The sequence below is a fragment of the Miniopterus natalensis genome, chromosome X (assembly GCF_054644295.1).
Source record: "Miniopterus natalensis isolate mMinNat1 chromosome X, mMinNat1.hap1, whole genome shotgun sequence".
Classification (NCBI taxonomy): domain Eukaryota; kingdom Metazoa; phylum Chordata; class Mammalia; order Chiroptera; family Miniopteridae; genus Miniopterus; species Miniopterus natalensis.
In genome coordinates, this window is record NC_142103.1 from 81,099,392 (window position 1) to 81,124,978 (window position 25,587).

Here is a 25,587-nt window from a genome sequence, read left to right on the forward strand (position 1 = left end):
AGATTTCTTTCATATTTTATAATTTCAGTCAGATCATCATTTCATTTTTAAGGTCTGTCATTTAATCTCTATGATAACTGATACATATAGTATTTAGTTTTATACTCACCAAAATGTTATTTATAGTCTTTAAGCTATCAGTACCACATATTTATTTTTTGAAATTTAAGTTTGCACTTAGTGTGATTCTAAAAGGCAATATCTTGAAACATGATAACCTACTCAGGCTTTAAAATAAAAATGTTTAAATTGCACATATGATTCTGTTGTTCTTGTCTATGCAGATTGATCACTTATCAATAGAAAAACTCCTGATTGACAGCGTTCATGCACGAGCTCATCAGAAGCTCCAGGAACTGAAGACCATTCTTAGAGGCTTCAATGCAAATGAAAACTGTAGGTTCCTTTAAATGGGCATTTCTATCTTTCTTTTGTTTAAATTAGTATTCACTTCTATTTCTTGAAGGGTCTGTCTTAATATGACTTCTTTCCGGATATACTGGTTTTGTTGTGGAGGCTGGACATTTTTGCCTTTTAACTTGTGATCTACCAAACTTGTCCTAACTTTCCCCTTATTTTCTTTTTATTTAGCTTGGCTTTGTTTTTGAAATGTATGCATATTAACCCACCTTAAAAATTTTTCCCATTGAAATGGAAGCTATTTTAACATGAATCTTCTTTTAGTTTTTCTTCTAAGGGTAAGGCAGCTTTGCAAATGTTTATAATATAGTTATAAAATGTGCCTCTTTGAAACAGAATTTATGCTTTGTCTTTAAAACATTTTTTTGAATTGTTAATACATTAACAAGGTTCAAAATAAGAAATACAGATATACACACAGTGAAAAATCTTCTAGTTACCTAGTAGACTCAGAGCTTTGGAGGATAGTCAATCATTTAGAAAGTAAGCACCTTCATTCTAGAAATACAGTTTCTCAGTATCATAATGTGCATATTTACTGTCCCTACCCCAGTTGTTTTTGGCCATGATTTCTTTGTGCCCACAGTGAACATCCTTTAAGTGAGATGATGTAGGTGAAGTGCTGTGTAAATATGAAGTCTTAATAGCACTAGTAGCAAAAGTACTCTTTCATCATCACAGAGCCCACCTTAGTCCATTATACTTAAAAAAGCAACTTCTTAGGTATGGACTAGTCACACTGGATTAAAATTGCTTTGATATAGTAGATAAAAACACTGCCTGAAGAAAAGACAGAAAGACAGGAAAATAAATTTGTATTTAGAATGCAGTATTTCCAAGAAAGGTGAAAAAAATAGAGGTGAAAAAGAGGATCTAAGACAAGCTAAAGACTAAGAGGAAGGGCCCGGCCGGGCGTGGCTCAGCGGTTGAGAGTCGACCTAGGATCCAGGCGATCGGGGTTCAATTCCCGGTCAGGGCACATGCCCGGGTTGTGGGCTGCAGCCGATCAATGACTCTCTCATCATTGATGTTTCTATCTCTCTCTCTCCTTCTTCCCTCTCTCTGAAATCAATAAAGATATATTTAAAAAAAAAAAAAAAAAAAAAGACTAAGAGGAAGGGCAGCTTAACTTAAAAAAGCAAATGTGGGCCTTAAAGAGATAAAGGGTATGCCAGACATCTATCTGGTGAATGTAGTGGCTAAATCCTATTTTGAGGGGGCATGTCTAGTAACCCATCAAGGTTTAACATTAGATTTCTCAGGTCTTAATAATTTAAATTTAATTATGAGATGTAGTGGAAGCTGTGCACCCCCTCATTTTAATTCCTCAAGCAAAGGTGTTAAATATGACCTAATATTTATGATTGGAAAGCATAATTAAAACTGCCATTTCAGTTAGAAAGCCCACATGACCCCCTTTTTGTTTTTTAATTGCTTTATTGAGATACAATTCACTCATTCAGTGTTTTTTAACATATTCAAAGAGTTGTGCAGCCATCACCACAATCTAATTTTAGAACATTTTAATCATCCCCAAAAGAAACCCTGTGCCCATTAGCAATCACTCTCCCGTTCACCCTCCCACCAGCCCCCTGGCAAGCACTAATCTATTTCTGTCTATAGAATTGCCTTTTGGGACATTTCAGAGTAATATCATACACAGCAGGGCCTCAAATTACATCATATTGTTCAGTGTCGTTTTGTTGTAATATTGATGCAATGCCATAGGAACTTAATTCTTGTTTATATCAATTAGCCTATGGTAAAATTGGTTTTATTATGTGCTGTTTTGCTTAAAGTCTCGGAACCTATCAGTGACTTTAAGTGAGGACTTACTGTAATGTATGGTCTTCTGTATATTTCTGTTAGCAGAATGTTTTTGAGGTTTGTCCATATTGTAGCATGTTTCAGTACTTCATTTTTATTGTCAATTTATTGTATGGATATGCCACATTTGTTTATCCATTCATCATTGATGGGGTTAGTTTCCACTTTTTTTGCCTATGATGAATAATGCTGCTATGAACATTTGTGTACAAGTTTTTGTGTGGATCTGTTTTTATTTCTCTTGAATATATATGTACCTATGAATGGAATGACTTGGTCATATGGTAACTCTGTGTTTTACCTTTTGACATGTTTAACACCTCTTTTTTTATTCCACTAGTAGCATATGAGGGTTCCAGTTTCTCCACGTCCTCACCAACACTTGTTACTGTCTATCTTTTTGTTTCTAGCCATCCTGGTGGGTGTGAAGTGGTGTCTCATATGATTTTGACTTGCATTTCCCTAATGATTGTTAAGCATCTTTTCACTTATCTTTTTTGGAGAAATGTCTATCCAGACCCTTTGCCCATATTATAATTAGGTTAGTTATCTTTTTATTATTGAGTTATAACAGTTCTTTATGTAAGTCCCTTTTCATGTATCATGATTTGCAAGAAATTTAAAAAAATTTTTTTCATTCTATGAGTTGTCTTTTCATTTTCTAACACAAGTTTGTAACACATTTTTAATTTTGACAATGTCCAATTTGTCTGTTTTTTCTTTCGCTTTTGGTTTTGGTGTCATACCTAAAGAATCCATTACTTAACCCAAGGTCATGAAGATGTACTCTGTGTTTTCTTTAAGTTCTATAGTTTTAGCTCTTACATTCAGATTACCTTTAGTTAATGTTTGTGTGTGGTGTGAGGTAGGGGTCCAACTGCATTCTTTTGCATGGGGATATGCAGTTGTCCTAGTAACTTTGGTTAAAGTACTTTTGCAATCTTAATTTTTTCTAATTTTTCTTCTAGTTTTTCAAAATAGCAAAATTCTAAAATTTTATTGGGATTGTGGAAAATAAACATTTGTGATCTTGTGATAGGCTCTGGTTTACTTTAGTGTCATCTGTAAACAAGATTTAGTAAAAAACTCAGTATGATTGCCCAGGGGATATTTACTTAGAAAAATATACTCTAGGCATGTGTTTACGTAGGAAGTTTTGTGTGCTAATCAAATAAGTTGCAGGGATTTTTTTCTTTAGCAGCATTTTGTAGAGATGTCACTATTTGAGTTAGTAGCTAGAAGATCTGAGTTCAGCTGCGTGCTCTTGAATAATCACACTCTTTGGGCCCCATTCTCCTCATCTGTAATTAGAGGATGTGCAGGCTCTTCCTAGATCTCTAACTCTAGTGGAAGTGTGTTACTGCTGTGGTTTTCAAGCCCTAGGTGTTTGTAGAGTCCTCAGTGTTAGGGACTGGTGTTTGGGAAACTAAGTTTTAGAGGGAAGGAAGGTGCTGGCATATGGAGTTGGGTCTCTCAGTCCTGCTTTAATCAGAACAGTTCTGGAAATGAGGACTGCTATAAGAAAGGGTCTACTGACCCACCATTTTAGGACATAAGCTTTAACTTGTTTTTTAAATTCATGTTCATGCATTTATACTCCTTATGTAGTCTTACTTGATCCCTTTTGTGATGGGAAAGCATGCTTTAGTCAGATCCTTTACTGGGACCAGGGGCTGTTCTTGGAATCCCTTAATGCAGTCACCCTTTATCACCTGGCTTTTCTTCCAACTCCTCAATGGAATAAGCTGAGGACATGGAAAATGGAGCATTTTAAGGGATGGCTAGGAGAATGCACAGACAGCAGGCTTTGTGTAGCCCAGGTGGCAGTATGTGGTTTCTTTAAGGGTAGGAAGTGGAGTTGGGCAAAGGCTCGGGGGAAAGTAGGCAAGACTTCAGAGAGAAGTTCAAAAAAAGGCAGTGCAAGGCACTGCAGGTGACTTGCCATGTGGCCCGTTCGCAGCATTGCCTGACTCTTGAAAGCTTGGGGGCTCTGTCAGCACTGGAATTGGGGTATCAAGGTCAGTTCAGAAGCTGTGAACCACACACAGCCATTCCTAATCATGCCTCGTTGCTTGTCTTCAGTTTTCATACTTTATGTTATTGTCTAATTGGTGCATTTCTCATGTTGTCCTCAATAAATACATAGGGAGAAACAAAAGAGGAAATATGTATATATATTCCTGCTGCAGGAAAAAGTAGTATATAGTCCTGTCATTTTGCACAGCCTTTAATTCTCCCTTCTATATTTTATTCACAAGTTTCTCCAGTTTTGGATACCTTAACACCTGCTGCTATTAAATGCTTAGGGCCTTATATATCTTATTTTATGGACATTGGTGGTCATAAAATAATGTTCAGAGATACACATCAAAATATTTTCTGTCTTTTGGACTGTGTTGCGTATTCTACTTTGATGCCCTATCTTTTCAAGAATACTCAATTTTATAATTAGATTGAAATCATAATTGTTATCCCACTTGTCAGAACTAGTTTTACTCCAGTGCTACACTTTAAAAATGTTTTTGCTTTAAGGAATACATCTCTACCCCATTAGGAATTATAACAGTACAGATAAGTTTTTAAAATCAGCAACCCTGCTTCAAATCTGTAAGTACTTTTTATTATATTAACATAGTCATTTCAGCAAAACATGAACTAATTTTTCACACTGCTCTGAATTACAAAATGTTGTAAAAGAAATTCCTGTTTGTCCCTTTTGTTCTGTTCTTTGTTGTTTTTTTTTGGTTTGCTTTTAGGTGAGAGTTCTGCTGGATCTGCATGTTAAACATTTGTCTACAGATACATGTATCAGATATACTTGAAAGCAGTTTGTTTTCATCTGACTAAATATGTCTCCTTCAATTTTTTTGCTTTATTAATTTGTTTGATTTGTCTCTTTGATTCATAAAGGAGTAAAAGATAATGCACATTGTTGAGCACTTGGCTTTTTAAATCACCTTTACAGACTTGTCACTTTCTCCTAAGGGCCCATGGCATGCACAGCAAGATGTTATTGTCCTTGTTAAAAAATAGCACAGACAGGTCACACCTGGCGAAAGGCTGGGCCTACATCACCGCTCTCCTTACTGCCTGCCTTTCTTCTGTGTTGTAGCTTTAGAAGGATGTGGTGACCAAAAGAGCATATATTCCTTATACAGCTCTTCAATCTGATCAGCACTTGGTGCGCTTTCAATGCTTTGCTCCTTTACTTTGTTATGCCAACTTGGGGTATTAAGGGAAAAGTTAATTGGGCCTGGTGGAAATACTGTGAAACTCTAGAACAAGTATATTGGCAGCTTTGGGAATTTGTGTATAGTAGTTGCCTATGTTCTTATTTTATCTGTAACTTGAAAATGTAGTACATAAATAATGAAAAAAGTTTTCCTGTATAGTCAATAATGTTCACTAGTCCTCAAGTGTTTTTTTCACACACTTGGGTCCTAATTGCCAGAAAACCTTGCTTTATGAAGAGTGGCATTGAGAATATTTAGGCCACAGATGAAACTTCTTTGGTTTACCAAACAACTGATTCTTTTCCCACTATATCAAAAAGAAAATCCTTAAAAGTTAACTTATTGGTAATTACTGAGTGAAAGTAAAATTAGAACCCAGCTCTCCAATGAGGCTAAATTTTCACTAGCTATTCTAACGGTGGTTTTTTGTTTTTTGTTTTTTAAATATATCTTTATTGATTTCAGAGAGAGGAAGGGAGAGGGAGAGAGAGAGAAACATCAATGATGAGTCATTGATTGGCTGCCTCCTGCACGCCCCCTACTGGGGGTTGAGCCCACAACCTGGGCATGTGCCCTGACTGGGAATCAAACCTCAGTTTTCTGGATCCTAGGTCAATGCTCAACCGCTGAGCCACGCCCGGCCGGACTCTAATGGTTTTTAAGGCATCTTGGAACTTTTTTGCCATAGTGTCTGAGACGGGCATGTTTGTTTGCAGTCGCCTTGAGGATTGCATTCTTCCTTTTGAGCTCCTAATTGACTTACTATATTCCAGTTTTGCAAAAATCGTGTTTTTCTTCTAATGGTCAGGATTGTTCAATAGTTGATTTGTTTTAGTCACTGAGGAATACTTTTTTTGAGAAATACTCAGATAGAAATATAATTCTTAATTCTTAACTGTTCAGCTTCCATAGAGACTGCACTTCCAGCTCTTGTTGTTCCCATCTTGGAGCCCTGTGGTAATTCGGAGTGTCTGCACATTTTTGTAGATTTGCATTCTGGAATGTTCCAATTGATGCTTTATGGACTTGGTAAGTTACTAAATGGTATGGTCATTCAGTATAAGGAAAAATATTTTTAACAAAAGCAAAATTTAAATTGTCTGCCATTAGGTATTAAGAAGACTGGCATAAGCAGTGTGGAGAGTAGATTTGGAAGGAGTAACTTGCTGACATCTGTTCCTGGGGGCCTATTTTAACTCTACTTTGGATTTTCTAGTACAAGAACTTAAACTTCCCAGTATGAAATACATTCATGTTGCTTCTCTTAAGTAAAAGTAATAACGTTGATGGCTGGTGTTTTTTAGATAAACAGTTTTACCACTAATAGTTGGATGACATGGAGATGGCTACAAGGGAATCTCATGTCATTCATGGCTAAAGAACATATTTAATGACCATATAAACATGTAAGATAACTTAGGGTACAGAATCCTAGAGGAAAAGATTTTTTTCTGGCTTAAATACTGAGTTGACATTCTGAAATGGTGAAATACTAGGAACTTAGTGTTTCGTATTGCTAATGGAACATTGTTCTTGAATATATTAGCACATTTGCCATTTGAAATTAATATTAAGCTAGATAGATTGATGAAAATAAAAGGTTATCTAGTTATATTGTATGGCTATAAAGATAGATTTTTCTATGAACTGCTCGTGGAGTACTGGCCGCATTACTTTGAATCACGTCACATTTATGATGGCTAAATGAGCAACCCATTTATGAGTTACCTTTTAACTATGCTTCCAGACCAACCAGGCAATTGTTTGTTTGTAAAAACTTTTTATTTAACTGTTTTCTTGATTATTCACACAGTACATACTCATAAATAAAAACGTAAACATGTAAAAATGAGAGAAGAAGCAAAAAATAGTTACTCTTGGTAATCATTGTTATTTTAGGGTATGTATACTTATCTTAGTCATCTCAGGCTGCCATAACAAAGAACCACGGTGGGTGCCTTAAACAACAGAAATTTATTTTCACATAGTTCTGGAGGTTGGAAGTCTGAAAGCAAGTTGCCAGCATGGTTGAGTTATAGTCAGGACTCTCTTCCTGGCTTGTACACTTTGGCGTTCTCACTGTGTCCTCACATGGCAGGAAGAGGGAGAGAGCAAACTCTCTGGCCTTTCTTATAAGGGCACTAATCCCATCATGAGGCCCCCAACCTCACTGCCTTATCTAAACCTAATTATTTCCTGAAGGCCCTACCTCTTAAATACAGTCACATGAGGAGTTCGGGCTTCCATATGTGAATTGGGGAGGGGGTAGAGAGAGGAATACGATTCAGTCCATGGCAGTGCTTTTTAAATTTTTTTTCTTTAGTTGAAATCATTTTATATTTTGCTTTTAGCTCAACGTTCTATTATTAGCATTATCTAGTGTCATTAAAAACTCTAAGTGACATTTAGCATGCTAATCTTCAGCCAGCAGCTCTAGCTTATGCTAGAGACCATTTGTGTTTAATAAGTATTATAATGGAATTTTATAATTTTTAAAGTTCTAAGTCTAGTAATACTATGAACTTTAAATACATTATAAGTTAAAAATATCAATTGACTAGACTAAGAGTTTTGGGAATTAAAATATAGGCAAAGAATTAATTCATGTATTTGTTATTTATTCTTCCTGCAAGTATACATTTGCTATTAATTAGTTGTCTTAACTATAACTCTTCCTGAATATTAAGAGGGAAAACAAATTAGGTTAATTTATGCCTAATGCATTTAGTTAGTTGTTTATTTTAACTCAAAAATAACACTACTTTTTGTCTAAAACAATAATTTCACTTAAGTTTTGGGCTACCTAGATATTTTGTGTCTTGTGTAAGCAATTAATTAATAAAGTGCTTTATTTTATAGACCAGGCCACTTTGGATGACATGGAGAAGTCTGTGAATGATGATGTGAAACGGATTATTCCTTGGATTCAACAACTTAAGTAAGCTTATTTATTTAGCTCAAGACTAAAAATGGAAACTTATTTTGACAAGATATATTTTCTCCATCATTACTCTTGATCCGTCCTTAATGTTTATGACTTGAAACTTGAGCACCTTTTGGTACTTAGAATCTAAATTCTCTTGGAATAGGTCCAAGATGGCAGTGCTTCGTATCAAATTCCCCTCTAGAGCAAATACAGGTATGAAGGGCATGACACTGAACTTTCATTCCTTGCCACATTTTCACTTGTACAAGTACTCTACACAATAAATTTTATTGTATCTAGTGTTCTCTGCAGTAGTGTCTTACTTGTTCTTATCCAGGATAATCTTCATGGTGTGAATCTACCAGCTGACACTTTCAAAATAATCATTTCTGCTTCTCTAATACTGTCATTCAATTTGTTTCAAAATCGTGTGAATGCTTCATACTGTGAAACTAAATGAAATTGAAAATGAAGCTAGAGATGATTCTGTGAGGTTTCATTACCACTCTAGTACACAAAAGTACCATTATAGCAACTCTAACAAACTTTCTTAAAATTAATAAAATAAAATTCCAAGAGACAAAAATAAATTTTAGAGATCAAAACTAAAGCTGGCAAATGGAGAAGGGGTAGGACCTATTGATTTTGTGATCTTCTAGCCTACTCTTCCTCCCTTTGCAAGTTTTAGTTTGTAAATATTTGAAAATTTTTATATCAAGTCATTTTTTTCCATTAACAAGACATTCTTTTAAATGCCAATAGATAGGTAATATTATGTAAGCCTTTTTTTTTTTTTTCTTTTTTTTTTACATGAGACTTTTGAACAGATGTTTAGTTTACCTGTATGTGAAAAATGATAGTCATTACTCTGGTTAACAATTTATAAAATTTTTGTGGTTTAGCTTTTTTTTTTTTTTTTTGATGCATTTTGGCTAAACAAGCAAGATTTAAATAATTAAATACTTAATAATTCAAATTTTGCATCACTTGAGGTTGTTTATCTGGCATTTCCAGCCAGCAGAAATATAACCTAAAACCAGAAAGCTAAGTCCCAAAATCCTTAAACTCACATAATTATAAGAAAGATTCCCTGGGCCTGGCTGGGTGACTCAGTTGGTTGAGCGTTGTCCTGTGTACCAAAAGATTGCAGGTTTGATTCCCAGTCAGGGCACATACCTAGGTTGTGGGTTCGATCCCAGTTGGCATGTGCATGGAAGGCAACTGATGTGTCTGTCTCTCTCCCTCTCTTCCCCTCCCCCCCTTCCTGTTTCTAAAATCAATAAAAACATATTCTCGGGTGAAGATTAAAAAAAAAAGAAAGGTCCCCTGGTTGTCAGCTATTATAGTGCTTCTCAAACGATCTTTGATGAATAACCAGTTCATCACTAATTTATCATGGGACATTAATGTTTTTGAAATAACTATTGAGGTATAATTTGCGTATCATAAAAGTCACCCATTTTAAGTGTACAATTCAATGACTTGTAATAAATTTACTGAGTTTTACAACCATAACCACAATCCACTTTTAGAACATTTTTATCACCTCAGAAAGGTGCTCATTTACAGTTAATCCCCATTGCCAGCCTCAGCCCCAGGCAAGTATGAACCTACTTTTTGTTTCTGTAGATTTTCCTTTTCTGGACATTTCATATACATGAAATCACAAAGTATGTGGTCGTTTATAACTGGATTCTTTCACTTAGCATAATGTTTCAGAGTTCATGTTGGAGCGCGTAGCTGTACTTCATTCCTGTTTATGGCTGAATAGTATTTCATTGTATGGACAGACCACATTTTGTTTATCCATTCATCAATTGATGGACATTTGGGTTTGTTTCCACTTTTTGGCTATTATAATTAATGCTGCTATGAATATTTGCGTGCAAGTCTATGTGCAGACTTACATTTTCATTCTACTAGGAGTGAATTGCTGTGTCATACAGTAAATTTATGTTTCACTTTTTAAAGAAACTGCCAAACTAGTTACCAAAGTAGTTGTGCCACTTTACAGTTGCATCAGAAGTGTCTGAGGGTTAGTTTTCTACATTCTTGCTAACACTTGTTACTGTCTTTGACTGGAGCTATCCTAATGAGTTTGATGAGGTTTCTCACTGAGGTTTTAATTTACATTTCCCTAATGACTAATTATGTTGAGCATCTGTTCATGTGATTACTTTTTTTAATAATATGCAATGAAAACAAATTTTAGGAAAAAGAAATGAAAAACATGTACAAACTATAAGCCCCAATTTTTTTATTATTAGAATTAACAGACATAATCAGAAAAAAACAGTATAAGAAAAAAAAATTCAAAATCTATGCATGTTTTTCATGGAAAGTACATATATTGACAGTTAATATAGAAAAATCACGCTTGTGCTTAAATTGTTCCACAAAGTCATAACAAAACAAAAAAATTAAGAGTAAAATAATTTCATATACGTTTTGAAAAGAAATCTTTTATTTATAGTTTATATTTATATTGTATTTATGATATCTTGTATTTAAAATTATTTTTTAAATTTATCTTTATTGTTGAAAGTATTACAGATATCCCCTTTTTTACCCCTTTGACCCCCCCCCCCAGGCCTTCACCGAACTATTGTCTGTGTCCATGGGTTAAGCTTATGTGCATATAAGTTCTTTGGTTAACCTCTTCCCACCCCCACAAATGAGCTTGTTTCTTGTTTGTTTTGTTTTGTTGATCCTCACCCGAGGATATTTTTTCCATTGTTTTTTAGAGAGTGGAAGGGAGGGAGGGAGAGAGAGAAACATGATTGAGAGAGACACATCGGATTTGTTGCCTCCCACATGTGCCCCAACCAGAGTCTGGGGTGCCCTTGACCTGAAATCGAACCTGATACTCTAACCACTGAGCCACACTGACCAGGGCTCCTGTTTGTTAATTTGTCTAATCTAGGTTGGATTGATGATAATGCTAATTATAGGAGATAAGGTGTATCTTACGTTTTTCTTTTAATGACCTACATAGTAGAGATACCAGTCTCACAAAGGTATGTTGATGGGACTGGAAATAGAAATCTTTAAGCAATTTTAACAAGTTCAGTATGTTCATTTTTAGCTTTTATCCAAAATGAAACAACTATTGGTATATTTTCAGTATTTATCTTGATTCTTTTATTAGTAGCCAGTTCTTGCAATTGGTCCTATGACGTTACAGTTAAATTTAAATCTTTCAGTGAAAAAAGTGGTTTCCAGACTTTATACATTTAATGTCATATATTATAACATGGTTTTACTGCACAACTAGTACAGTTTGTACCACATGCAGCTCACCACACAAATGCATCAGCAACTGAACTGGTCTATACCCTGTTCAGCAAGGCAACCCTACTGATGTGAGCTTGGATGTATGGCATTATTATGTTGCTGTGAAAAATTTCTAAATCCATATACTTATTTTCTGTAGTTATATCATTGTGGATCAGTGAGAGTCTATGAACTCTCTTTTTCATATATCCCTTTTTCACATATTATATGGTGTCCTAACCTCAAAGATAGATAAATAAAAGGAGTACTATAAAAAGCATTCAAGTGAAATCTGGTGGCTTAACTGAGAGAGAGGCGGGAAAGAAGGTGATTAATATTTACTGGCACCTGATAGGTGTACCCATCACTTCACATACATAGTAAAAAAAGTGGGATTATATACCTCCAGTGATATCAGAAAAATGAGGTACTTTTATACTTATTTATTGTTTATTCTGTTTGTTTTATAAACACTTCGGGCATTTTAAAAAAATGTGTTTTTATTGATTTTAGTGGGGGGAGAAACATGGAGGTGAGAAACATCGATAGGTTGCCTCCTGCATGCACCCTGACTGGGAAACTAACTGGTGATCTTTCAGTGCATGGGACAACAGTCAACCAACTGAACCATACTGGCCAGGGCACTTCAGGAATTTTATAAAGGATGACAAAATTAGTTTGTGCTGTCTTATAAACCACAGGAAATCTTTCATCCTCTATAGTAAACTGATATAGTGTCTCTTCCTTAATACTAGTTAAATCTACCTTATAACTAATCAAAATCATTTACATAGCAGTTTAACTCCTTAAACTAAAACTAGAACTAACACACAACACTGGAAAAATGATTCACCATTATGGTCGTGTGTTCTTTTACTATTTCAGTTAAACTTTAAATTAATTGGTTTTTATAGTGGCCTTCAATAATCTATTTATAAATCAGTAGCATGCAGTTAATCAGAAAATTCTATGATTTTATGATGTGGATTACCTTTTTTAAATTAAGGTTTTGGCTTGGACAACAGCGTTGCAAACAATCTATAAAACATCTGCCTACAATAAGCACTGAAACATTGCAGCTGTCCAATTACTCAACTCATCCTATTGGAAAACTTTCTAAGAATAAGCTGTTCATTAAACTTACTCGTCTTCCACAGTACTACATTGTAAGTATGCAAAGTGGTGATTTGGGTTATCGATTTCAGTAATTCTGTCAGTATCTTGAATGATTTATTGTTTAATTTGCAAATGTATTTTATTGGATAGCTGACTTTTGTATAGTGCTTCTCAACCCAGGAGAGGAAGGAACAATGGTAGGAATGGGAGAGAGGGGAAAATTCTCTCTCTAAGAAATTACATAATGATCAGACGGGGTTAGGGGATATAAGATACGCCCCCATTCCTCACCCTAGGATCTTTCCTATAGTGAAGCCTAGTTTCTGCTTGGAATGAGGCATCATCTTTGTATAAGAAGAAAAAATTTGAAAGCAATTACTGTGAAGGTTTGGAGATGTTTTGGTGTCAGATAAATTTGCTTGGTTTTAATCAAATGTTGACTGGTATAATGCAGCCTTTTAATATGGGCTGGCTGGAGGAGCTTTATTTTCTAATCCTTAATTGATTAAAGGTATATATATCCACTATATTGGTTGCACATACCTTTCAGGGCATAGTAAGATCCTTTCTTATCCCTTTTTCACTCTTTCTAGCTGTTTTCCCGTTAGTTTCTTTGAGGTCTTTGAATTGCTTAAAATTTTCAAAAATTTGAAATATGAACTTACCCTAAATACATTTTCCTGCTTGTAGAAATTTCTGTGTACACCAAGTAGATACTTCTGGCTAAGAATCTAATGTGTTTGAAAAACTTAATTCAGGATTGTTGGTTGAAGGTAATGGGAGTGAATTTTTTTAAAGCTTTTGAGCTGTACTTTTGAAAGACATCTTTAAAAAGTGCCCTGTGGCTTTCTGCCTCCACTGCTGCCATGAATCCCATGAAAAAGCTTGCGGCAAAGGGGAGCGGGGAGCAAAAAAAAGCAGGTTCTGAAGTTTACGCTTGAGAGATAGTTGTCATTTGCTCTGCCATAGTAGTGGAATTCTTAGGATGTTTTAATGGTTAAGGGAGACAGCAGGGCAGTTTGAAATAGGTAACATTTTACAGAATTCTAGCAGACCTTCTGGACTTAAGCATAAAATTTTTTTCAATTTATAAGCTAAGGTATGAATATCAAGAATACCTAATGCGCATAATCTAAATGTTCCATTTGCTGTAGTTTATGGTTTTTACTATTGTTCTTTAGTCTGATCTATCTTTTGGAAAATAAATTATATATTTACTAGGAATACTTATTTTGACATCACAGTTGATTTGTTTAAAGAGAAAAAGATACCATTAGATTTATAATTCTGAGCCCTGCTTGATATGAGGAAAACATCCAACACCTATTATTTCTCTGAATCTCATTTCTGATTTGGGCCTTTTTAGGTTGTAGAGATGTTAGAGGTTCCCAATAAACCCACACAGCTGTCATACAAGTACTACTTCATGTCTGTGAGTGCTGGGGAGCGTGAAGACAGCCCTGTCATGGCACTCCTGCTGCAGCAGTTCAAGGACAACGTCCAGGAATTGATCTTACGTACAAAAACCGGGAAACAGCCTAGAACCAGCACCAAGCGCAAGGTATGATAACGTGGAAATGAGCACAAGAATTTGTGTAACTTCGTTGTAGTTTTAAACTGTTTTTAATATGGGAAAGAATTAGATAATGGTTTTTAAAAGACTCAGCAGCAATAAGGTTTAAGTAACAATTTTCTACGTTTTCTTGAAAATGCTTCTCTTTTCATTAATAATTAATTTTCCACCATTTTCCACAAGAGAGCTTGTTAAATACACAGTATTTACTACTAAATTTCTCTTGTTTAGGCCAATATTTGCTCAATAAATATTTGTTGAATGAGTAAGATTTTTACTTAACCTTGAGCTTTGTTATAATAGTTTAACTGCCTTAAGTAATTGTATCACATGTACTTTTTACTTTTTTACTCTGTTCTTAAATTCTAGTTGTCTGATGATTTATGTCCAGTAGAACCTAAGAAAACCAAACGATCAGGAGAAATGTGTGCCTTCAATAAAATTCTAGCTCACTTTGTTGCTGTGTGTGATACAAATATGCCATTTGTAGGACTTCAGTTGGAGGTAATTTTTGGAACAATTTTGGGTACTCTAAATGAAAGAGTAATTTTTTAAATGCTTTGCTAAAGCTACATAGATTCCATTAGGAGAATCAGAACGACTGTCACCTTGTTCATTTTGGGAGGGGTGGGGTTGAAATAATAGCATCTCATGGTAATAACATGTAAAACGACTTAAATTATTTCCTCTCTCTGATTCCAAATTGTGGGCCTTCTGCTCTTTATGGAAATAGAAAGTAAATTCTTCCCACTTTTAAGAGAAGAAAGGGCAACTTTTGAGAATTAACATCTTGCATACCTCTTAGCAGTAGCATTATTTAACTCTGTTAGACATAGTTAGTTGATAAAGGAAAGGTGTGGCTTATTTTTGAGTTGGCGAAGCCATACATATTGCTTACACACTAATAAAATTGGGTTCCTTTCCCCTGGCCAGTGTGGCTCAGTGGTTGAGCATCGACCTATGGACCTGGAGGTCACAGTTCGATTCCTGGTCAAGGCACATGCCTGGGGTTCAGGCTTGATCCCTAGTGGGGGGCATGCAGGAGGCAGCCTATCAATAATTCTCTCTCATCACTGATATTTCTCTCTTTCTCTCTCCCTCTGCCTTCCTCTCTCTGAAATCAATAAAAATATATTTTTTTAAAAATTGAGTTCCTTTCTGAGAAGCAGGTCAGAAAGAATACTAAACTGAATTTACTTTAGTCACATGAAAGATGCAATAGACTTATGCAGAGTTAGTGTTTTTCAAGAATACACAGTTGTGATAATCCAGCATGACCCCCAAACATGAAAGTAAAGGGGGAGAGAACAGACAGAACCTGCATTTTTCAAAAAGGGCTTTAGACAAGAATCTGCAACCGTTAAAAGTGATGTGCTAAAACCTTAATTATTTCACTCTAGTTTAAAGTTTTACTTTTTGTAAGACTTCTTCCCTGTGTAAATTATTGTGAATGAGATCTGGAAATGTGAAAGTGGATTATTTCAGTTGCCCTGATGATGTAGTCTCAAGACTTTTGGAAAACACTTCCATGCTCTAGAGCAGGAAACTTTTGTGTAAAGTTTCTTGGCAAACTTTTATGTAAAGGGCCAGATAGTATATATTTTAGGCGTGTGGGGCAGTGGTCTCATGCGACAGATACTCAAATCTATTGTGTAGTGTGAACCAGCCATAGTTGATATTTAAACAAATGAGCGTGGCTATGTTAAATAACACTTATTTATAAAAATAGGCAGTGGGCTGGATTTGACCATGAGCTGTTGTATGCTGACCGCTGCTTTATAGGGCTTTGGGATCTGAAGGTGGGGGATCAGGTATGATATTGTGAGGAGCATCAATAGCCCAGAGAACTCCAAGCCCCGAAGCAGGCACCTAAAATAGATAATCCAGTCTTCAGTGTCCCAGCTCCTAGAGCTGTGAGCTTGATGAATGTCCTCGTATCTGGATACTGGCCATAGCTCCTAAACTGTACAGTCCATGTCCATGCTTCCCATCTGCTTGACTGTGTTCTTGGGCTTTTTCATTGTGTACTTTTGCAGTAGGAAGGGAGGCTACATGGTGCCCAGGAGCAATGTAATGCAATTGTTTCCTCTTTCCCTGCCTGGTCTCTCTCCCCCTACCCACCGGCTAGAAATTTTAGAAACCTGTGTCTTTGTAGTGCCCACATAGACTAACACCTATAGATATATGTCCTCCCTGTCCCCCTTCTCTTCACTCCTATACCTATTGCACACATAAGACATGAGCTCTATTAAACTCAGTCAAGCTCTTAAAAACTTACCTACTTTTCTTCTCTTAATGAAAAAGACATATTAAAGACAAAAGCAAGCACATTTTCTGCTTAAAGCAATTTGTACTGAGATGTGAATAACTAAATGTAATATTATCAGGGATGTTTATTTCTCTGATCCATAGAATAAAGGCAACATTTTTTTCAGCCCTCCTACGCTTTGATTCCTTTTGAATCTGAACCCCTACTGCCTATTTGGTCAGGGGTTCTTTTTCTTTTTTTTCAATCCTCACCCAAGGATATTTTTACATTGCTTTTTAGAGAGTGGAAGGGAGAGAGAAACATCGATGTGAGAGAGGCACATCAATTGGTTGCCTCCTGCACGCACCCCAACTGGGGCCGGGGATCGAGCCTGCAGCCAAGGTACATGCCTTTGGCCGGAATTGAACCTGGGACCCTTCATTCCACAGGCTGACACTCTAACCGCTAAGCCAAACCAGCTAGGGCAGGGGTTCATTTTCTAAACCTCTGTCCTTCCCAGGCCAAAAGAGCAGGGTTCAGTCAAATACTTAGGGCTGCCTTAAATCATTTCTGGAACAAGGTAGATATAAATAGTCTGCCATATAAGACCTGGGAATATCTGCCAAAGGCAAACATTTGGTAGATCAGATGACTTTCTGGGTACGTAAATAACCTGTGGTTCCACTGACAGGGTCTCAGGCACTATCCCTGCATTCATCTTTTTAACGCACTTTCTGAACCCTTCAATTGGGAAAAAGACCTCATTTAGGTAAATGCATAAATTGGAAATCTTTTCTTCTTGGGTTTCACAGGAAATAGTTTGTTAAAAATAAAAATGTATTCTAGAAAAGTCCTGAACTAAAAAAATATTGTTTGTAATTACAAGTGAGGTATGACTATCATTCAAACAGTGTTTCAAACAAACATAATTGAATTATACAAGTAAATCAGTCTTATTTTACAATTGTATCATTTGGAACCACCAGAATAGATTATGGATTGCTTTTGGCTCGCTACAAAAATTAGATCAGTCTCCCGAATTTTGAAGATTTGTCACCTATGGAGGTGTTTTTTAACTAGAAGCTCTAGGTCGTCTTTAAGTTTCACTGAACTTAATATAGTTCCCAGAAAATCAAATGATGCAGACAGTACTCATGCCTAATGTGTTGTAACTTTGGGAAAGACTGGCCCTAGAAGAGATGCCAGGGGAGTAAGCAGTAGTACTTAGAAAAGGTGGTTTCCTTTGTAAAATTGGTGATCTGATATAACTGTGCTTTTCTCCTTCTAGTTGTCCAATCTGGAGATTCCACACCAAGGAGTGCAAATGGAAGGTGATGGCTTCAGCCATGCAATTCGCTTATTGAAGTAAGTCCCTGTCATGTGTGCCACTTGGTGCCACACATTGCAGCCACACTATCAGAATTGCTCCTCTCCTTTCATAAGACAGCATAAAGCATGTTCAGAACCTGCGGATGTCACCAATTTCTGCATAAAATTACTAAGGTCTTGGGGAGGATTCTCTTTCACCTGCTGAGGGACAGTCCAGCACAACTTGGTATTTTAGGTTGTCTTTCCTCTTCATTTCATTCATTCAACAGATATTTCCTGAGTGTGACTATGTGTCAGGATTGAATTCTGGTGGAGCCCTTATGCTCTGGGTTCACCTAGCAGGGGGATCTGGGCTAGTGCAGAAGTCAGGAAAGGTAGCTCTGAGGAAGTACCAGTTGTGCTCTGACTGCAGGAGAGGTGAGAGTTAGAAGAAAGGGGGCAAGGGTGGGAGTAGGTGGTCCTAACCAGAAGGGATAACTGCTTTTGTGAAGGCTTGGAGACAAGAGAGCTCAGCATCCTGGAAATGAAAGAAGTTCAGCGTGGCAGGAGTTGGGAGAGAGGAATATGGAGATGTGAGCAGGAAGGGGTCAGGTCACGTGGGCTTTGTAAGTGTCCTTAAGGAATTTAGACTTTATCCTAATGGCAGTAAGAAGCCATCAGATGATTTTAAACAGAAACTGACATCATTACATAGGTGTGTTTTTTTTTGTGTTTTTTTTGTTGTTGTTTTTTTAAATATATCTTTATTGATTTCAGAAAGAGGAAAGGAGAGGGAGAGAGATAGAAACATCAATGATGAGAGAGTCATTGATCGAGCCCGCAACCCGGGCATGTGCCCTCAACCACTGAGCCACGCCCGGCCGGGCCATAGGTGTTTTTGAAAGCTCACCATGAAGCAATATGGAGAATAAGTTGGAGAGAAATAAGACTGAACTAGTGAAACCAGTTGTTGAAATGGTTCACATGAGAGTTGTTGATAGCTTGGACTAGGGAAGGTTCTACAGGGATTTAGGGGATGAAGTATTGTTTTGAAAAATATGTTTTTATTGATTTTAGAGAGAGAGGCAGGGAGAGGGATAGAGTGATAGAAACATCGATGAGAGAAACATTGATTGGCCGCCTCCTGCATGCCTCCCACTGGGGATCGAGCCCGCAACCCGAGCATGTGTCCTGACCGGGAATCAAACCAGTGACCTGTTGTTTCATGGGTCGACGCTCAACTGCTGAGCCATGCCGGCTTGGCAGGGTATGAAATGTTTTAAGTGTCGGTGATTGGATTGATGTTGAAGGTGAGAAAGAGGAGAAGGTAGCAAAAGTGACTCTTAGATTTATCTTGGGCAAATGATAGATGATTGTGGTGTTTTCTGAGATAAGAGACACTGAACATGTGAGTTTGAGGGGCTTTCCTAAGTTTGAGGTGCCTAGACATCCCTTTGGGCAGGCAGGGATGTGTCTCAAGCTCAGGTGACAGGTCTGGGTAGGACAGGTAGATGAGTCATCACCAAGGTAATAGTAATTGAGCTTGGATAGTAAATTAGGTCACCAGGAAAGAGTATACAGAGGGAGATGGGCAGAGGGCTTGGCTTGCTGCTAAACATAGAGGACAAGGGACCAAAGGATGCTTAGCAGGAAAGCTAATGCAGTGTGTGTGCTTCATAAGGTGACCAGGATGGACTTGCAAAGGTAGCCTGCCATTTGAGAGATCACCTTTTTTTTTTTTTTTTTTAAATATATATATTTTTATTTTTTAGAGAGAAAGAGAGAGAAACATCTATGTGAGAAATATCATTCGGTTGCCTCCCGTACACACCCTGACCTGGGATCAAACCCAGAATCTGGGTATGTGCCCTGACTGAGAATTGAACTGGCAACCTTGTGGTGCATGGGAAGACACTCAGCCAAGTGAGCCACACCAGCCAGGGCAAGAGATCGGCCTTTTTGGTGCAGAAAACATTTTCTTTTTTGGCATTTGTATTGTTTCTTAGATGTTGCTTAATAATATAAATCATATAAGCAATTTTTATTGGTTGAATTTCTCTATCTGAAAACATCCAACAGCTCTGCAATTTGAGCCAGCAGGGTTGCTTGGGAATCAGTTTTTTTCTATGGAAGATGGGAAGGGCTAGCAAATGGCATACACTCCACCTGCATGTCATGGCACTTACTCTAGATAAAGCGTTGAAGAACTGGAATAGCTTCCCTTCCTGGCTATCTTAATGCCATCTCTACGAAATGTTGTTTTCAGGAGCAGAAGAGCTAGTCTTACAATGGAAATCAATAGGAAAATGTAGTACTTTTAATTTAATTGCTTTTTGGCTTTGAATTACTTCTGCCTAAAATGCAGAGTATTTTTTTCTTTTCACTCTACTTGGCAACTGCAGATAAGTAGGTGATGTTAACATTTGTGTACTATTTTTTTAGTTATGTTTTTCATATTTTGCAAGAGTTTAAAATATCTTATGCTCAGCATTTTTATGAAAGAAATATCAGTCCCCTTCTTGAACTCAAGAGAACTCAATACTTCTACCTAAAAAGGAAGCACTTCATTTTACAATAATTTTTAAGGAAGTCTTTATATCCTGGCTAATGTTTTCTATATTTAAAACATAAAAGGAGAATATATAGAAATGAATAAGTTAAAGGTAACTGTCTAGTACATGCTGTACATTATGAGGGTAGGATATAGAACTGAAAAAAAAAGTAAACAAGTGTCTAAACATGATTTTACTAAATTAAAATCCTGCATAGATCTAATTAGTATGTAATTATTCTAATGCATTTAATCTTCAGAAACTCTTCTTTTACAAAGCTTTTAGTCCTAGATATGTTTATATTAAATGTGAGTATAAGTTGATATTTCAAAGCTTTAAAATTAGCACGTTTTTCTTCTCTTTGCTAAAAATCTGTTCTTGTTCAGCTTATCTCTTTGAAAATCTGTTGAGCTGGCCTCCTTAATGTATTTCTGAAAGTATCATGCCAAACACCTTAGATTGCTATGGTTCATGGACCTATTGCCTTGTGCAGATTGCAAAAGAGCCTTGAGCTTACAGCACAAATGACACAAGTCTCAAGAACAGCATGCTCATGGTGCCTAGTTTTGAGCTCTTGAGTAAACCTCCCACCCTCTCCTGAACTAACATTATAGTAATGGGCAATGGTGCTGGTCCTCTAGCCACATCCACAAGGTTTTTTCATCTCCTCCATTGTGTTTCTTTGCCTCTTACAACTTATGCAAGTAATACATAGACCCAGTTCTTTTTTGCAAGTTATGTGACTCAGCTTTTGTCAGTTGTGTTACTGAATTCTTCTGCATATGCAGGTGCAACCTTTATAAAACCCTCTTCCCTTTTCTTGTAGGCATAATTGTGCTTCTTTTTACCAGCACTTTCAGTGATTGCCTGCTTTTGCACCACAGGGACATAATGTGGTTACTGATGTTTGTAAAACCGCTCAGAATGAAACTGACACACAGCACATAATGGCCTAAAAGGAATAATGCTGATACACATCTGCCCTAGAAGACCAAAGCCTAGTTCCTAAATTTGTTCAATACTCAAATTATAGGAGAAAAATCCGTCAGAAGTAGCTGTTTAGATCGAAAAACCTTTTTGAGTTGGTAGAAATTTTCAGATAAGGTAAATCCATTGTCCTGGAAATGTCTTCCTCAGTTCTTAATTTTTGGCAAATATAGTAGTATGAATTTGTGACAATTTTGTCTGGTTTCCTTTTGGGGAACCTGTTGTTTTCTTTCCCTCACATGATCATGTGTGGAAGATTAAAGTTATAATTGTAGTTTACTTTATTCTCTTCATTAACATTTATAACCTTAAAAGCAATAAATATTTTCCAAGTTCCTTGAAGTAGAGCCAATTTGTGTCACAGATTAAGAAAGTGACATGGAATGTATTTTCAAAATAGTGTTCCTGAGAGCATAAATTGGAAGGAATCTTACTCTTACCTTAGTTCTTACTTGAAAATATGCTGGCTTCTGTGAAAGGTAGAGGCAGGCAAAAGTCCTCAGTATACCTATGACATTGAAAAGCATATATGTGCCCAGCCGGAGTGGCTCAGTTGGTTGAACATCGTCCTGTGCACCAAAAGGTTGCCTGTTCGATTTTCTGTCAGGGCACACACCTGGGTTTCAGGTTCAATCCCCAGTCTGGGTGGATACGGAAGGCAGCCGATTGACGGTCCTCTTTCACATCGATGTTTCTTTCTCTCTCTCCCTCCCCCCATCTCTCTCTCTTTCTTTCTCTCTCTCCCTCTCTCTCTCTCTCTCTCTCTCTCTCTCTCTCTCTCTCTCTCTCTTTCTCTCAGCGTGTCCTCAGGTGAGAATTAAAAAATAGGAAGAAGAAAGAAAAGCATATATGCAATGTGTGTGATTCCTATAATAACTACCCAAAATAAAATCTTTCTGGTGCTGATAAAAGACATATAGTATGGAAGATTGACTTTTGAAAAACTTAAAAAGCTATACATTTAAGAGGAGCTGTGATGAACTTTTAATTGAGAAAATTTCAGTACTATGTTAATTTTATTTTTATGCAGCCTGTATAGATTTCTTCCCCCCTACAAAGTTTATTTTTTACCATATGCAATTTCTCTTTTTTGCTTTCTTAAGTTGTTTATTCTAGGTCAGTGGTTCTCAACCCCAGGGGAGTTTTGCCCTCTAGGAGACATTTGGCAATGTTTGGAGATATTTTTGGTTATCATTAACTGAGAAGAGGGGGTAGAGGTGCTCCTGGCATCTGGTAGGTAGAGACCAGGGCTGCATTGGACAGCCCTCAAAATGTCAATATTGCCAAGATTGAAAAACCCTGTTCTAGGTGTTATATTCTGAATAAGAGACCTGAACCAAGATTCCATGTTTCCAGTTATATTTGTTGTTTTTTTGCCTTAGTTATTGATAATCATACCAAGTCTGAAAATTAATCCACTTTCCCTATGAGTTAAAGGATAATGTATAGTTAAATAATATATTATCTCATTATTTCATCCATTACTGAAAAAACAGTTAAACTGTATTACTTCTCAATGTTTTATGACAAATAAGATAGTGATAAAGCTGCAGGAAAATGAATAGGTAGGTGTTGTAAGACACCAAAGCTAATACATTCCTCTTGTATGTGATATATGTAAGTGATAATAGGTATGCTAAATGAATTAATACATGTAAAGCTCATCACAATGAGTGTTGCCTTTACAGAGGGGGAAGAGAAGGGGGAATAATGAACCGTAATTTTGTCATGGCAGTCAGTGATCAAGACTTGGTTTACTTTGGGGAATTAACATATATGAATACCTGTTGTATCAGCCACCAGAAGCACTTTATATGTATTTTGGCATGTCTTAAAATCACTGACCATGAGATAATTCTTTATCTCCATTTCATAGTTGGGAAACTGAAATCCAGAGGGTTTAAATGTGGCTGAGTCAGAATTAAAATGCAGGTCCCTAACTCCAACGTCGTTGTTCTTTCTACTGTATCGTTCTGCCCTTAAAGAGTGATTTTACAAGTATTTTGTTCCTTAGTTTTTCCTTGAGGATGTTCTAAAATGATATTTTTTAGAAAGCCAATATCCTTGATTTTCATTTTGAAGAATTGTGGTCTTTTCTAATAACAAGATTAAGCATGGAAACAAACATCGCTTGTTAAAATGAGAGTCTTAACCTATGCTGAAGTAAATAGAAATGGGCAAACTGCTGTGAATTGCTATGAATTGCTATGAATTGCTTCCTTCTTTTATAGAAGGTGCCTAGTAGGGGAGTTTGAACTGAAGCTCTAATGTAAATACCTTTCCTGTCATTGTGGAGATTGTGCTTTTGTCTTTCTGTGATGTGAAGTATACTTCATATGCTGTCTTTCATCACCAGAATTCCTCCCTGTAAGGGTGTAAATGAGGAAACCCAGAAGGCTCTGGAACGCTCTCTCCTCGATTGCACTTTCCGATTGCAAGGTAGAAATAATCGCACGTGGGTGGCAGAGTTAGTGTTTGCAAATTGTCCGCTTAATGGCACTTCTACCAGGGAACAAGGTGAGATGTTGCACATACTTTGTCTTTATATATTTCTGGATATTTTGTTTTTCATATTCATTGCTATTAACCTTCTTTCTTAATCCTGTAGGACCATCCCGGCATGTTTATCTAACATATGAAAACCTGTTGTCTGAACCCGTTGGTGGTAGAAAAGTGGTTGAGATGTTCCTTAATGACTGGAACAGCATTGCACGATTATATGAGTGTGTGTTGGAATTTGCACGTTCTCTACCAGGTACATGTGACAATCTTCACACACACCCTCCTTTTTTATTTGAAGTAAAATATCCACATTGTAAAAAAATTTCAAAAGTATACCTGGTGAAAAATAAGTTTCCCTTTTAACTTAGGCTTCAATTTCCTTCTCCCAGAGACGACCACTGTTAAATTTCTTAGGTATCCAGAAATTTTTACACAGGTTTACCATATTATATTAATAGCTAATACTTACAGAGGGTTTACTATGTGCCATACAGTGTAATAAACAGTTTGCTTGTATTAACTCATTTACTCCCCATAATCACCCTCCCTTTGAGGTGGGTAAATTATTCATTTTACAAATGAAGAAAAGAAGTCACAGAGACTTAAGAAACTTGTAAATAGTCACATAGCTAGTTAAATGGCATAGCTGGGATTGAAACCTCTAACCACTATACTACATTGCTTCAATATATCTCCACCCCTGCCCAGCCCCCTTTTGTAGAAATGGAAGTAGAAACTTAGTTTCTATTTATGCCCGCCCTTCCTTCTTTCCTGCCTGCCTGCCTGCCTGCCTGCCTTCCTTCCTTCCTTCCTTCCTTCCTTCCTTCCTTCCTTCCTTCCTTCCTTCCTTCCTTCCTTCCTTCCTTCCTTCCTTCTTTCCTTCCTTCCTTCCTTCCTTCCTTCCTTCCTTCCTTCCTTCCTTCCTTCCTTCCTTCCTTCCTTCCTTCCTTCCTTCCTTCTTTCCTTCCTTCCTTCCTTCCTTCGTCCCTCCCTCCCTCCCTCCCTCCCTCCCTCCTTTCTTCCTTCCTTTTAATATATATTGATTTCAGAGAGAGGAAGGGAGAGGAAGAGAGAGAGAGAGAAACATCAATGATGAGTCATTGATCGGCTGCCTCCTGCACGTCCCTACTAGGAATCGAGCCGGCATCCTGGGCCTGTGCCCAGACCAGGAATCAAACCGCAGTCTCCTGGATCCTAGGTCGATGCTCACCCACTGAGCCACTAAATTACACGTTTAGAGACCTTTCAATCTAGGCATATAATATTGCCAAAATGCCCTGGTTTTCAGATATATATTTTTGCATATGTAATCTTAATCACCTTTTTGTTTCTATTCTACTTAGACATACCTGCTCATCTAAATATTTTCTCAGAAGTTCGTGTTTATAATTACCGAAAACTTATCTTGTGTTACGGAACCACCAAGGGAAGCTCAGTAAGTGTATGAATTAATTAAAACTGAACGTCCTCTCATAAATCTTCTAAAAATCAAGAATTCAAAAATTATGAAAACTGATTTGAAATAATTGAGGGCTCAAGTAAAAATTGGGGATAAAATGGTAAATTTTTAAGTACTTTGTTGTACTATAATGTTTAACTCTTTAAAATTGAAAACAAAAATT

At 36.7% G+C, this 25,587-nt stretch overlaps 1 protein-coding gene across 3 annotated transcripts in view; it reads left to right on the top strand.

Moving 5' to 3' along the window:
* The window catches only part of MED14 (mediator complex subunit 14), a 62,522-nt gene that overhangs the window by 17,769 nt on the left and 19,166 nt on the right, over positions 1-25,587 (top strand). For all 3 annotated transcript variants that reach the window (XM_016197037.2, XM_087813295.1, XM_087813294.1), the window contains exons 10-19: positions 285-396; positions 6,384-6,509; positions 8,340-8,418; positions 12,686-12,845; positions 14,162-14,356; positions 14,738-14,872; positions 17,905-17,981; positions 23,820-23,980; positions 24,072-24,218; positions 25,309-25,400. In XM_016197037.2, coding sequence (XP_016052523.2) covers positions 285-396; positions 6,384-6,509; positions 8,340-8,418; positions 12,686-12,845; positions 14,162-14,356; positions 14,738-14,872; positions 17,905-17,981; positions 23,820-23,980; positions 24,072-24,218; positions 25,309-25,400 — 1,284 coding nt within the window. The remainder of the gene's footprint in view (positions 1-284; positions 397-6,383; positions 6,510-8,339; positions 8,419-12,685; positions 12,846-14,161; positions 14,357-14,737; positions 14,873-17,904; positions 17,982-23,819; positions 23,981-24,071; positions 24,219-25,308; positions 25,401-25,587) is intronic.